Source organism: Cydia fagiglandana, chromosome 20 (assembly GCF_963556715.1).
Source record: "Cydia fagiglandana chromosome 20, ilCydFagi1.1, whole genome shotgun sequence".
NCBI classification, from domain to species: Eukaryota; Metazoa; Arthropoda; class Insecta; order Lepidoptera; family Tortricidae; genus Cydia; species Cydia fagiglandana.
Genome location: NC_085951.1, coordinates 10,064,914 through 10,080,843, shown reverse-complemented (window position 1 = coordinate 10,080,843; position 15,930 = coordinate 10,064,914). Strand labels below are relative to the sequence as shown.

At 37.3% G+C, this 15,930-nt stretch overlaps 2 protein-coding genes across 3 annotated transcripts in view; both read left to right on the top strand.

Annotated features, from left to right (window-relative positions):
* LOC134674621 (probable ATP-dependent RNA helicase kurz) overlaps positions 1–877 on the top strand; it is a 28,291-nt gene extending 27,414 nt beyond the window's left edge. For both annotated transcript variants that reach the window (XM_063532738.1, XM_063532737.1), the window contains exon 19: positions 728–877. In XM_063532738.1, the coding sequence (XP_063388808.1) occupies positions 728–810 (83 nt within the window). In that variant the 3' untranslated portion in view covers positions 811–877. The remainder of the gene's footprint in view (positions 1–727) is intronic.
* Positions 878–3,289: 2,412 nt separating this feature from the next.
* On the top strand, positions 3,290–7,478 carry LOC134674293 (uncharacterized). Its single transcript, XM_063532322.1, has 5 exons — positions 3,290–3,349; positions 4,681–4,762; positions 5,181–5,213; positions 6,178–6,255; positions 7,413–7,478. The coding sequence occupies exons 1-5, from the start codon at positions 3,299–3,301 to the stop codon at positions 7,415–7,417; spliced, it is 249 nt and encodes an 82-aa protein (XP_063388392.1). The 5' UTR covers positions 3,290–3,298; the 3' UTR covers positions 7,418–7,478.
* The last annotated feature ends 8,452 nt before the right edge of the window (positions 7,479–15,930 follow it).

Here is a 15,930-nt window from a genome sequence, read left to right as displayed (position 1 = left end):
CCACCATGGTGAAGAGCTGGGCCAAGCTACAGCCGCGTACGGAGATAATGCTAAAGGCGCTTATTATGAAGAGAGTGGGGCACAGAGAGGCGCTGTTCAATATGTGGGAAGAGCAGAGCAATTGTAAGTAGAATTAGAAGTACCGTAAAACCAACTATGGTCCTAAGCTCAAGGAATACGCCGGCTCTTTACTGTCCCCTCCCTCCACCGTGGTGAAGAGCTGGGCCACGCTGCAGCCGCGTACGAAGATAATGCTGAAGAGTGGAACACAAAGAGGTGCTGTTAAATATGTGGGAAGAGCAGAGCAATCATTGTAAGTAGAATTAGAAGTACCATTAAACCAACTATGGCCCTAAGCTCAAGAAATACGCGGGCTCTTTACTCTCTCCTCCCTCGACCATAGACGCAAAGAAAATTTAGTATAGAGTCGTTTTGTCGAAGTAAATTTTGTAGTCACAGTAAATTTATTGCCTTCTTTCGACACAGGATTTAAACTTTTAGAACGCCATTTGACTATGATCTTTGTTCTTTCACTCATATGTTAAAATGGCGCAATCCTTTCGAGCATACTTTGATTTCGGGGGCAGGTTTTTCTTAGACTTTATTAATCTTATACGGAGTTATATATCTTTGGTAGTCGGGTTACGTTGGTTTGCAGGGTAATAATAAAAAAGTGGGCCTTTTAAGGTTGATTTTATCGCTTAATTATTATATTGTTTGGTTTCAGATTTGCTTGACGAGTATCTAAAATGGCTGCCAGAATCAGCGCACAACGAGGTGACATTATTTTGGCCGCCGCTAAAGCCGTGAAGATGTGTTGTGTTGTGTATATAGATATATGTATGTTAATAGTAGGACTGTAATTAAAGGAGTTTATTTCATAAAAGTAGTTTCATTTTTTGACGGTTTGTTCTTAATCTGATCGCCTCCTATAACAATAGGGAGCACCCTATCATCAGATCAGCTTGATGGTACGGTCAACTGTAAAAATATAATCGTCTCAAAAATATGTTCCATAGCTCTTATGTCAGTGAATTAAGGACTGTGGGACATATTTTTGAATAAGTTGGCTACACCCATATTTTTACAGTTGATTGTACCATAATATTGCATTGTCTTGTCCAAAGAGTAGTATTATCACCCGACCGACTTACATATATATATGTATGCAAATTTTCAGCTTTTTCGTAAACTTCCCGGTTTTCAGAATCTGCAAAATTAAATTTTCTTCAAATTCAACTTGCAAGTTTGACCCATACAAACAGTTATATAGGTACACTGCAAGTCAAATAAAAACTTTTAAAAAGTGGGCTTTTCAAAAGCACTGGGCCTTAAATAAAATGGGTCAGGTGCTTAAGTATTGAACAGTTGGGTGGTTTTACGGTCGTAAAAAAGGAAAATATAGGCTAGCTCTAGTATGATGTAAACAAACATGTTACGCTATTTTTAGATGATAGTCGTCATTATTAGAGTTAACTACAAATTTTATTTTAAATTGCGGGCTTAATGTTGATATTTATGTCACGTGTTGTTGTTATTGTAAACGGAATTGTTAGGTATACAAAGAAAATTACCGCCATAAAACGCGGGAAAACGAGACGAGATCTCTTCTAATTTAAGAATTTGTTGTGGTTTTGACACGGTTTTGATTGACTCATCTCACAGAGAACTTTCGCTTCACTTCGAATACACCACGAGCGAGCGATCTTCAAGGTTGTAGCATAATAAAATCCCAACAAAAACAATTGTGAAATGAGAGCCAAGTTCAATATTAAGATTTTGTGTCGTTGTTGACTGCCTGACAAAAGAATTGAGATCTATATGGGTGCCAAGTTCTGTGCTGTGAAGAAAATCCTGAAATTATGAAGGATTTGACTTGTAAAACTGAGATATGAAGGGGATAACGGAGTACCTACATTGTAATGATATGCATTTTAATAGCTCCTATGTTTTATTTTTGCAGTTGGTTAATAGTTATTTACGATAAGTACAAGTGCGGAAAGTAGGAAATTCGCAACGAGTGGCGATAAATAGTCACGAGTTGCGAATTACCTATACCTACGCACATCACGTGTGACTATAACAGTACATAATATGGCCCTTTAAACTTTCGACATAGGCACGGAAAGTGCTCATTGCGAATTTCACTACTTTCCGAACTTGTATTGTAATAGTACATTTCGATGCTAGTGCGGAAGGTATGTCATTACTTCACGAGTACCGAGATATCTTGCCACGAGCCGCAGGCGAGTGGCAAGACTCGGGACGAGTGAAGAATGACATTTCCGCACGTGTATCGAACGTCGTTTTTTAATACAGTTGCGAAAAAATAAGAAAAACATTGTTAATCGTACACTAAACAAAAGTGGTCACAGTGACAGCTCGGTTAGACGTCGTCTTTAAGTATATTATATCTATGGGCGTTTGGCAGCTATTCCGTTCCATTCAGTCAACTTATTAAGAACGGAATTTTCAATATTGAATATTAAAAAATAAACGTGTTATAATGATGAAGAGGTAAGTAATTAAATATGAAATATGTATTATTTTTCGTATTCTTACATAACGGTAGGTTTTTATGCTGATTACGACGTTTAAAGGAAACTAATATTAACACTCATCAATAAGTAGTCGTGAATTGGAACAAGATTAAATTTTAAAAAATTGGAAAAGTAAAAAGCACTAGTTCGAGATAACCAACTTTCCGCACGCTAAACAGCTACGTAAAGTAGCACTTTTTGAGCAACTGTATTAAAAATAACTATTGTAGTACAGTCAACTGTAAAAATATGTATGTAGCCAACTTATTCAAAAATATGTCCCATAATTCTTAATTCACTGACATAAGAGCTATGGGACATCTTTTTGAGATGATTTGTGCACCCATATTTTTACAGTTGACTGTACCCTGTAAATCCTGTAAGAAATGTCAAAATTCTATGATAGACGGAACCCCCAGGAGGCTACATCTACACGCACATGGTCGGTTTTTAGATAAGTATACCATTTCATTTAAACATATTCCAAATCATCTCATTATCAAAATTTCCGAGACCTTAAAAATAGTAAACAACAATTTAAACGCAAGTAAGCGTAAAATTGTGCGACTATTAAATACTAATCATCACTGTAATCGCGTCATTCCCAGTACATTTAATCGTTTAATAGAAAATGTATTCTTTACCATTGTAATAAGGCCCAGGCCGGCTGAGTTGGGAATAACCCTGCGGGCGGTATAAAATGTGGACGCGTGCGTCGATCCTTGTGTCAATCCAACGTGACAAAGCTAACTGTCAACATGTTCAAATCTTTCTTGGTGCTGTTCGTAGCTGTGCTGCTGATTGGCGGAGTAAGTATAAAATATTATCGCTGTTCTATGTTTATAGGCAGTACCTACCGTCTTTACCATAAGGGCCCACGGGGCCCGGGCCCAGAGCCCCCAACCTCAGGCAGGGGGCTTAACACTTAACAGTATATTTAATTAATAATTACCCATAGTAAATAGTAGATCATGGTAGAAAAATGTTACTTCAGTTCACTTTCTTTACTTTCCAAAAGGGCCCCAAATTCTTATGTGCCCAGGGTTGCCAACTCCAATTTTTTTTTACCCCTGAGCTCAACTTAAAAACCTCTAAAACTGTACTATTATTTTGGAAAACCCACTAAATAAAAAATAAAAGAAATTATTATAGATTTTCATAATGATCATACATATGAACGTTATACATAGATGGTCAAGAAAATCTTGTCAGTAGAAAGAGGCACGAAATTCAAATTTTCTATGAGACGATATCTCTTCGCACCTACATTTTTTCAAATTTGCCGCACTATTCTACTCAAAATAAAAACCCTAAAAAAACCACTAAAAATATTTAGCCCCTTAATAAAACCCCTAGCTGGTTTATTTCCCCCTAAATTTAGTGGTAAAACCACTAAGTTGGCAACCCTGTATGTGCCCAAGAGCCCCAACATAGTTAAAGACGGCCCTGTTTATAGTGATTCGGTCAAGTTGTGTTCTAATGTATGGGGAAGACAAACAAATTCTTATAGCCAGCATTCAATGAATGTAGTATGATACCTTTGGGTATGGTTCTTTACGCACACTAGTGGTTTGGCATGGTATATTATGTTCCAGTTAACGGTATTTTTTAAATTTTACTAATCGAATTGAAAACGACTGGTCATTACCACTAGATTCCCAATTTCTATTGATTCTCGTATTTAAAAAAATTACATTTCGCCGTTTTCCACCTATTTTCGTGGGTGCCGAAATCGAGCGATCGAAATTTAAAAATCTCCCTTCTCATCTGGTCGCTTAAACTTTGATCCACCGACATGTAAGGATAGGAAAGATCTAAAGAGAACAAGGACGAACATATGTTTTTTTTACTTACTTTAATATTTTCTTTATTTATCTTTCTTCTTAGGCTAGGTCATTTATAATATGAATATAAAAGTAAAATATAAACACTTACAAAACAATAAAAAATACATATAAACACATTATAAAAAACCTAACCTAGGGTGCCGCCAGCAGCGGGGCAGGGCCCAAGCTGCCGGTGGTCAGGGCCGCAGAGTGATGAACCGACGTACTATACGCGCCGTGTCCAAAATTACCGCCTTCTGCATTACTTACTTTATTATTTACTTTTTTTATTATTCACTTTTTTTCTGTTCCAGAGCCAACAAGCACCGCAGTCATCATCTTCAGGTCAGTTCGGCGACGGTATTCAATATTACGCATACACTTACAATAGCTCAAGTTAGTGCAAAACATTGCAATACTTACAAAAATTAATGCATGAAAATCCGTTCAGCCGTTAAGAGTTTATCGCGAATACATTCATACATACTTATTTACATACAGACAGACGCGGCGGGGGACTTTGTTTTATAAGGTGTAGTGATAGTTTTATGACATTTCGTGTTTCTGATGATTTTTAATGCGTATTTTTACTATTTTTCCAATAGATAGGCTATACCTACTAAGGTACCTACATTTAAGTATACAATTAGCCAGCAACGTGACTTCTAATACTGAACCAGCACAAAAAAAATTATGTTATTTTTTTTTCAGCATTAATAGGTACCTAAAAACATTAATTATTGGGGCAGTTAAAACAACTATAATGAGTCCAAGTATCAGAAAGCAATAATAAAATTTATAATTTTTCTTGCAGGTGCCGGTACTGGTGGAAATGCAGGAGCTGGAGGTATGTAATAACTATTGTCAACTTTTTTTGTAACTTTTTACTGTTGCAAAATTACACGGAGCCACAGAATAAATAATAGTACTAATAGGTACAGAGGACTCACTCTCTAACACTGTCAGTTGTGATCAGGACAGATATGGCCGCTAGGTGGCAACAGCGCCACGCGCGGCTTATGGCTAGCCACCAAAATTGGTGTGGAACGGATGTACTTTTAGCTACCTACCTGTTGCAAAGCGACGAAATCGCGGAGTGAGCCACGCCTGACGGAAGTGACGGAGCCCACGTTCCATATATAGAGACAGTCATATTAGTAGCAAAACGCTTTTTGACTTAGCTTCTGTATGAGTATGTCTCATTTCATAAATGATTAATATATTTTATATACCTACATATTACATCTATCCAACATTCGATTTTGTATCAATAAATGTGAAAACGCTTTGACCATTGCAGTTTTACCACCACCACTGCTACTGGCGAGACGAATAGCGTTATAGCTAGACAGTTGAAATTTTCACAGATGATGCCGCTATAACAACAAATATTAAAAAGTACGGAACCCTCGGTGAGCGAGTCCGACTCGCACTTGGCCGGTTTTTAGGGTTCCGTACCCAAAGGGTAAAACGGGACCCTATTACTAAGACTGCTGTCCGTCCGTCCGTCCGTCTGTCACCAGGCTGTATCTCACGAACCGTGATTGCTAGACAGTTGAAATTTTCACAGATGATGTATTTCTGTTGCCGCTATACAAATACTAAAAACAGAATAAAATAAAGATTTAAGTGGGGCTCCCATACAACAAACGTGATTTTTGACCGAGGTTAAGCAACGTCGGGCGAGGTCAGTACTTGGATGGGTGACCGTTTTTTTTTGCCTTTTGCATTATGGTACAGAACTCTTCGTGCGCGAGTCCGACTCTTACTTGGCCGGTTTTTTCATTTTGTTGTTTGACCTACAGGAGGAGCTAGTGCTGGGGCCGGTTTCAGTTTCGGCGCCGGGGTAGGAGGCAACGCAGGAGCGGGCGCGGGTGCTGGAGGCTCAGGTACTATTTATTAAATTATAAGGATAGTATAGGACACTAACTATAGACCGACCGCTTAACCCTTAAATGCATGATTTTTTCTTTTCGCCCGAAATTTATATATGTATCACATAATTGTTTGCCGATTCTATGAAAAATAGTAAAAAAAAATATAACTTCGATTTTCACTGCGAAATCAGTGTTAGAAGTTGAATTGCCTAAATCATATTTATGTAAATATATAATTTTCAGTAATATATAAATGATTTTTTTTACTACCATTAGAAAGGTACACTATTTGTGATATACCTATTTTAAATATAAAATAATTACATACCCCGAAAAAACTGTTCAAAATCACATACTAAAAATATCAACTTGTGGATTTTTCCAAGTTTGCCGACTTTTCGTCTTAAAGCGAATGTAATTTTTATAAATTAAAATATTGCGTAAATTTAACCCTTAAATCATCACCCTATTACTTGACGTTTGGTATAAAGGTGAGTTCAAGAACGTACCTAAACATTTTTATTTTAAAACTGTGAGCTGTCTAATGGTTTGTAGACATTTGGCAACACTATGCATTTAAGGGTCAAATGAGTCCTCGCTTGCGCGGTACGGGGGCGACGAGGGCGCCGTACCCCTGCCGCTCGTACCTTCCCCGCCACCCTTAGTCGTCCTACCCCGTCGCCCCCGTACCGCTCAGGCGAGGACTCATTTAAGGCGCCGTGTCGGTGTATATGTCGGCGGCCGATTGTAAGATCAGGCAGATCGTAATGTTCCTGTGTAATGTTTTGACGATAGTCACATTAAAGCAATATATAGGTAGGATGGGTTCGTTAGGTTGCTTGAGAAACTGCCCAGAAATACCGTCCCAGGAAACAAGACAAAGATTTTCACGATATGCCTAGGAATTTCACGATATGCCTGATTTTACGATCGGCCATCGACATATAGGTAACGTTGCTCTATAAATCGATAGCCATTTCCCGGAGTCATTAGCCATCTTCTGTGTGCGGGGTGGACGTTTTTCTTCTTACGTTCTAAATGTTTTTTATGTAAACTAACTAGACTCTTTAGCTTGGAACTTACATTAGTTTTTAACCGCCTCCTTAAAAAGGAGGTTCTCAGTTTGACGCGTATGTTTGTATGTAATTAAATATTGTGTTTTGTTGCAGGCTGATTGTAATACCCATAAAACAAGAGCTGTTCAGAAAATATCTACGTAATTCTACATCACTCGAAATACTTATCATTTTTAAGCATTTTTCAGTTCGGTGTGATTTTACAATAAAATCTAACAATAATCTTACGTGGTTTTATTTGGTGTCTTTTAAACTTATGTGGAACCAATATACTTACCTATAGGTGCCTGCTGCTGCTGCTTAAAATATACAACTTTAAATATTTACACTTGTGTTTTCGTTATCCCGCGATAAATGAGAAACACATATATTATCTTAACGAAGTCAGTCTTACTTGACACCAACCCACGGCTATATTGCAAAATTTTTGCTTTTAATGACTAGGTAATGACTATTAAAAATCACTTTTTTAAGCACTTGGAAATCATTTATAGGAAAAAACGGTAAGAGATCATTATTCTTATGACATGGGATCAATTTGATATTGATAGATAGATGTTATTAAGTTAACCACCTAGACCGTACTTATCTACCTACGCATGTAGTAACGTAAAAAATAAATTTATTTTGAACGCCTGCACATAATTGCACAGCAATGTTTACGTAGGCGTACACGAGCTGAGATGATTTTCGTTTATTCATAGATATAAATTTTCAATGAAAATATCTACACGTGACATTAAAATTGCGGTCCCAAGGAGTTATTGGTATTTATCGCACCAGGAGGGTTGAAATTTTGCTGGAATAAGTACTTATTATCTGGGTGGAGACAGTCTGGAGATGATTGATTGCTACAAATGATACCTACACGTGTAACGCGTGCCGTAGTTTATCTCATTACAGCAAATTTTATATCGAACTGTCATTTGTTACACAGGGATTTACTTGCGGCCGTGGTATTCAGAAATATACAGTGTGGAAAGATAAGTCGGGCCCTGGAGGGAAACTACCTTAAATCCTTAAGCTGGCTCATTTTACTTAAAGGAGACATTCCTTTATTTTTAAAAAGAAACAAAACTGCATTAAACAACAAAAACTTTTATTGTCTGATCATAATTATTATCTCCCTGGCTGGACACTAAAACAGTTTCTTGTATATTTAACCCTTCCTGTTTTTGTTTTTAGGTAAATGGATCCCGTAATTGACATGACATTTAGTGAAACACTCACCAACACCACTTGTCACATTTTAAAAGGGATTTTGGCAAGCATCCGATTAGAAAACAATCGTGGGTTTCATCAAATATTTATGTGACTGAACTGAAACGTTATTTTTGGGTCGTAACCATTATTTTAACACGACTGCGCAGTAAGTGGTGTTATTGGCGCTTATCAGGAGCCAGATTCAACTTGTTAAGATTTTGATACGGCTTTAAGAGCCAACAGGAGTAGTCATTTCTCAATACAAACGTACTCGACTGTTTCCTCCGTGGGTTTTGATACTAGCAATGATTTTTTCAACAAAGATGAATATTGTCAATATCTGTGTCGGACCGTTATGCTTTTTTTTATTTTTGTTATGATATTTTTGTTTTTTAACGCGCTAGAGCCCTTCAAAAATGGCCAAAATGGCCTCATTGACTATGCCGCAATGAGAGGCGTATTATTTAAAACTGATATCAATTAACCGAAAAAACAAATCGGTCCGACACAGATAATTTTATAATCATTTAGATTTCCAAATTTAGTTACGATTGGTTAAGTTTTAGGGGAGGTTTTTTCGTTTTGTTCTTATCGCTCTAGCTTTAGGATCCGCTTCCGTTAGCGAGACGGGTATATTTACCTTAAATGTTTAAAACTCAGCTCCTGTTTTGTCTTAACCTTAAAGATCGCTTACACTGATTGTTACATGCAAAATGAAGTGAAAGTCGTGTGCGTCAAATGCGCCCCAAATCACCAAGACGGTCGTATAAGGTCGTATCAAAACCATAACAAGATGTAAAATCAGAATCAAGCTAAGGCTTATAATTCAACCTTTATTCCAGGCATTCCCGCCTTTATAAATATCTAGCCGGGTCTATAACCAAGTACCTATTTGTTTAAGTACAATATAGGTACTTAAAGAAAAGTACAATTATAAGTAAAGCAATTCAGGCTTAAATTTAACAAAAAACGTACCTATATACCTACCACGATGTTTGAAGCAACATTACAGCTGATATTAATAGGCAAACATGAGATGAAAGAGCGTCCAAATAAAAATATACAAATAAGTATTACCTTCTTTAACATATACCTAATCCTTATGTTTAATAATAAAATATAAGTATTAATTAAATATAAGTGTAATTATTACACAAACGGGTTTATCGCGATATAATTTCATTGTTTTTACCTTAAATTCCGCAACCACAGCTGGTGCAACTCAGCTGAAACGTCGGAATTTAAGGTAAAAACAATGAAATTATATCGCGGTAGACCTGTTTGTGTAATTAAATATGTGTACAAAACGCGAGAGTTTAAAGTGTTATACCTAATACTTAGGTACCTACTGAAAATAACAGGTAAATACCTACACAACTGTAACTATGTCCCTACCTACTTACTCTGATGTCATTGATGCTATGATAATTCAATCCTTGAGAAGAATATTAGTTACAGAATTTACTGGATAACTGAATAGCTGACGTTAAACCTCGGCCACATTGGAATAACGGTCAATAGAATTTCAAATTTCGAATTTAGAATCAAAACATGCCGTTCTATAATTCCTAATTCTAACTTCAAACTTATGATTCAAACCGTCCGCTCCTAATACATTTCGATTATTCTATAGGTTGCCCTTATAAAATTCTTCAGAAAAACAAATTTTATTTGATTTTGGACCTTATACAGTTGGATTAAGATTGACTTTAGAATTAAACCGAATTGTTGCAATGATAATACATAGATTAAAGGTACTTGGTACTTTATTTAAATTATACGTTTTGACGTTCGCAACGATTTGACTTTAAATCGCCGTTTTTATGAACAAAAATTCATCAGTGAATGTTTTTATGCATTTGTGTTAGGCTGCGGCCTGGACTCACGCGATCGGCGGGGCTGCGAGCGGAAAATCAAGGTCATTCAAACATTGTTCGACCAAATGTGTCTGTAGGTACTGCTATACAACACATTACTTACAATAAAATTCTACACGAGAGTCTATTGGCTATGTGCGCAGTGTGGCGCTGGTGTTCGCTATTCGCTAACATCCTTGAAATTATACGAAATTTTTTACCCACTCCGTGGTACCTATTGTTCGTTTACATTCTGTTAAGGTCCTACTGGAACAGAGTACCTATAGGTTATTGTTTGTCACCCTAGTGGTGTAAAAATGCCGTCAATGTTTTTAGTATCCTTATTCTGAAGTTTTACCGCGTTTCCAAAAAAAAAATTCGTCTCCGTGTTTCCAAAAAAAAAATTCTAAGTAAAACGGTACAATTTTTATAACACCCTGTATATTGTACATCTTAAGAGTAAACAAAAGCTAGGCCTGCTTAGCATCTGCTAAATAAAACAAAATTCAGTTTGAAATGTGTCAACATCGCACTGGCAACTGCATTTAGCACAAAACGGTCCGCAGGATCATTCGAAATTCAAATTTGAATTTAAAAATAGAAAGTCGACTACAGTTTCTTTTGTGAGTTGTGTGACTGGAGATCTAGATAAGTCTAGGTCATTATAGTTACTTTAGGCTACTTATAAATTAGAAACTTATTGTTTTCATGTTCAATCAACTGATGTACTAAAATCAGTAATATTTATTTTTCACCTCATTTTGGGCTCATTGGAAAATCAGTTTTGTGCTGTTTCATTTTCGTACGTGTTATAGGTACACATTTTAGTTCGCCCACAAGTAATGTCATTATTAGATGTGGATGTAGGTACTATATCGTTTTTTCTGTTTCTATAATAAATCACCTTACCTGGAGTTGAACTTAGATTCATCAGTTTTGGAAGCAGGGCCAGAAAATGACCCGATTTTGACGTATTGCCATTTATTGTGCTGGGAGTCCTTATAGACTTCAACTTGCATTGCATTGCAAAATGTTAAAATCAATGTTGCTGGCCAGAGTTGTGAGATTTGTGGCAGTAACACAGCAGGCAGCAATGTCGCACCGCAATACTGCAGTAGCAGGCGTGGCTCACTCCGCGATTTCGTCGATTTGCTACAGGTAGCTAAAAGTATATCCGTTCGACCCCAATTTTGGGGAAAGCCATAAGCCGCGCGTGGCGCTGTCACCATCTGTAGTTCGTTTTTTTTAGCATTAGAAATAACTCCGCAGAAGCAAGCGTGCAGTTTTTATCAGGCTTGTTAATTGTTACTAATTATTGAATTATCTAATGTAGCATGGTCAATACATATAATTTACTTCAAATTGTTACCGCTAAAAGTACCAGATTTAGAATCACAAGCGAACTTCTGCGAAGTTCTTTCTAATGCTAAAAAAAACGGACTATAGCGGCCATATCTATATCTGTGCTGATCGTAACAGACGCGTTTTGTTAGAAAGTGAGTCTTCTGTACCTGGCACTATTATATATTCTGTGGCAGTAGTAACACTAGTACTACGCGGTATCTTGGCTTTTCGATTGCTTGCATAGCGCGGCGCAAAATAGTTTGTTCAAACCAAATTTGTCAGTAGGTAAATAAGAACTAAAAACATCCTTTTCTTTTGGGTGATATTACTGGTGTAAGACAAAGATAGTATGATTCTCTCCGTCTGTTTGAAAGGAGACAGGTCTTTGACAAACTATAATTAGTCTGCCCTTTTCACCAAATAATCAAAACTGCATTACCCGAAACCAGTGGCGGATTTGCAGTCTTTGCCGCCCTAGGCCCCAAGCTTTGTAGCCGCCCCTGTCTCAGCATCAGCACCCATCATATTGACTACATTTAGATCAGGCAACGAAAAGATATATTATAGAGGGAAATGCTTGGGACACATTGTTTACTTAGTAACTTTTTTGTGGACTCATTATAGGAGGTGGATATCAAAAGTAGGGGGGTTTGGTTTGAAGGTCACATTTTTCGGTTTTTCGCTTATTATATCTCAGAAACTATACGTACTTGTGACATGATCATAGGAACATAGTTTTTACGAAATAATAAGCAAATACTTATTAATTTTAAGTGACAGTTTTACCAATAACATTGACCTACAAAAACATTCAAAAAATCTAAAAAAGAAACTAAAGAAAAACGTTTTTTTTGCCTCTTTTCTTGAATAACTGCTAAACTATTTATCCTAAAATTAAAAAAAAATATATTTGAGATTCTTACAATGAGCTCTTTGATTTGATATGTATCACGATATAGTTTGGAAAACTTTATTTTTAAATTTTCTCATTTACCTCCCAAAAATGGCCTTCATATTTAAAATTCATTTATTTACGTTACACGCCCATCTTTGGGTCACAAACTTACATATGTGTGCCAAATTTCAACTTAATTGGTCCAGCAGTTTCTGAGAAAATAGGCTGTGACAGACGGACAGCCAGACGCTCGAGTATAAGGGTTCCGTTTTTTCCTTTTGAGGTACGGAACCTATAAACGGGGAACAAGGTGCGAAACTGCGAAGGCGTCAACAATATGCGAAATCGACGCCACACTCGCGTTCGCGGCTTCGCGCCGCGATTCGCGCACAAGTGTACATAATGGGCCCGCCGGTGTACAATAGGCTACCTCAGTATATCCGAGATGCAGCTTCCACCGCAGCATTTAGAACTAGGCTACGCAAGTGGCTGCTTGATTTAACTTTGTACAGCGTGGGAGACTTTTTTGAGTTACCATGCACATAAATTATGTAATAAATTACTATTGACATTGGATTATTTTCTGATAATTAATGATTAATTTAAATTATGTAACAACATAATTATGTTATAGTTATACAATGTATACCTAATTCCTTTGACATGTAACATTGGTGTTATCAATAAATATTTGTATTTGTATTTGTATTTGTATTTGTGTGGAGGGCCCTCCAGATATCGTAAAAATTGTAGCTTGTAGCAAATTTAACCAACTTTCATTTTGTATAATGATCATGTCGTTAGAACGCATAGTTTCCGAGATATAAGCGAAAAACTGAAAAATGTAATTAAATAACCTTCAAACCTCTCTCTTCGCCCGGCTCAAGGGCTACGGCCGGGGACTTTTGACACACTTTTGATATGTTCACCTAGATAGTCCAAATAAAGTTAGGTACAAAGTCAAAAATTGTGTTTAAAGCATTTCCCTCTATAGGTACCTTTTTTTGATAATTCGTTGCCTGGCTTAATTTTGAGTTATTATTTGTTATCATCAGCGAATTTTTTGCCGCCCCTAATATCTCGCCGCCCTAGGCCCGGGCCTACTGTGCCTTATGGGAAATCCGCCACTGCCCGAAACACTTTGAAACTTTGATGCGTTACCCAAAACAATTTTAGCCTTGACATTTAACCACGCTAACAACGCATTTTATACGCTGAAATGTTTACTAACACAGGGTTATTGCATTAACCTACTGCCGTATTCGAACTTCAAGATTTTCACAAGAGACGACACGTACTAGATCCATTCTAGATACGTTATAGTTTAGATATCTCTAGTTCTCTTTTGCAGCGCAATTCGGGCAACCAATGTCACGTTAGATAGAATAAAGATAATCTATTAGATGTGAATTGGATCTCTAAGTCATTAGGTATCTTGTGGAAATCGTTCAAGAGTATCTCCAGAATCGCGCAAATGTCAAATTTGACAGGTTAGATCTTAAACATATCGTTATCGTATCTTGGTGATGTCTAAAAGGTATCTAATAGATGTCTATTTCAAAATCCGAATCGGGCCCCTAGGTATACGAATACCCAAAAGCTATAAACTTCTCAAGCTTCATAATACGCACTCTATTTTAGAGCTTATGCACTTAGCAATATGATACGTAATCAAAGAGAGGCGTAAGAAACTGACGACGCTTTAGTTTCGAGAGAGTGTTGAAAGTAATGAAAAGGTTACGCTAATTCTAATGGCTCCTCTACACGATGGGCCAATGCCGGCCACTCCAAGGGACGCAAGTGTAGTAGTAGTAGTAGTAGTAGTAAACTCTTTATTGTACAAAAAGACATATTAAAAATAACATACAATTAGCAAGAAGTACAAAGGCGAACTTATCCCTTTGAGGGATCTCTTCCAGTTAACCTTTGAGTAGATGAGAGGAGAGAGTGAAAAGAGGGTGACAAATGCAGCAAAATGTACAACAAGGTACCAGAAAGTGATATTACTATCTCATTCTACCGCATGGCTGCGTCCTTTGGAGTGGCCGGCGTTGGCCCATCGTGTAGAGGAGCCATAAAATAGTTAATTTCCAGTACCACTAGTTGTTGTCTGGTTGACAAAGGCAGATTTTGGCATGTGTTTTCAAAACCACGAGAATAGCTACATTGTTTTGATAATAATTATAATCTAAGGTTCTTGAGATCTCATGTAAATACCATCAATTATTTAAGTAGGTGCCTCCAGTTTCTCTTTGATAAATGAAAACAGTGAATAGAGCTAATCCTATAAGATGTAGATAATTCCAGGTATAAGCATGTCAAGGGGATCCTTGAAAGCGCTAAGTTAAGTAAGATAAGAAGGTTTTACACGTCAGTTCTGTTGCTGATTTCATGATTGGAGTTTTGGTGTTTATTTTCATGGCCAATGAAAATATACCCCAATATAAACAATAACCAAACCTCTGAAGAATAACTATTAAACATGACATGATGCCATCGGCCGCTTTCTATCACCGCCTCTTCAGTAGGCTGGGTGTTTTTCCTTACACCCTAGACTCTAGAACCATTAGGTTCTTAGCCACCAAAACCATTAGGTAATTTATTAAAAAAACCGGGCAAGTGCGAGTCGGACTCGCGCACGAAGGGTTCCGTACCATAATGCAAAAAAAAACAAAAAAAAGCAAAAAAAAAAAAACGGTCACCCATCCAAGTACTGACCCCTCCCGACGTTGCTTAACTTTGGTCAAAAATCACGTTTGTTGTATGGGAGCCCCATTTAAATCTTTATTTTATTCTGTTTTTAGTATTTGTTGTTATAGCGGCAACAGAAATACATCATCTGTGAAAATTTCAACTGTCTAGCTATCACGGTTCGTGAGATACAGCCTGGTGACAGACGGACGGACGGACAGCGAAGTCTTAGTAATAGGGTCCCGTTTTACCCTTTGGGTACGGAACCCTAATTACTCGTACTGCTTGCGTGACTGCTTACCATCAGGCGGGCCATATTGTGGTATCTTGTTGGTCACTACAATGACGACGTGGATGTGGTGGACGAAGTGGTATAAAAAATGCGTCACAAACTAGCCAATAAATGATTAATAGCGAAAAATCGAACACACCCAACTGTGCCAAAATTATCGGCCTAAAAACAGGCGCGCTGACAGATCTATATTTACATCTACTTAGTACGACTTCCGCAAGAGGACGTTCTAAATCGAGTGATGAATGGACATGGGCAATGCTCATCATGGTGTCTGCTTTCTTTTTGGTGGTCAGAGAATTATCGTCATTGGCGTTTTTGTGCCGCGCG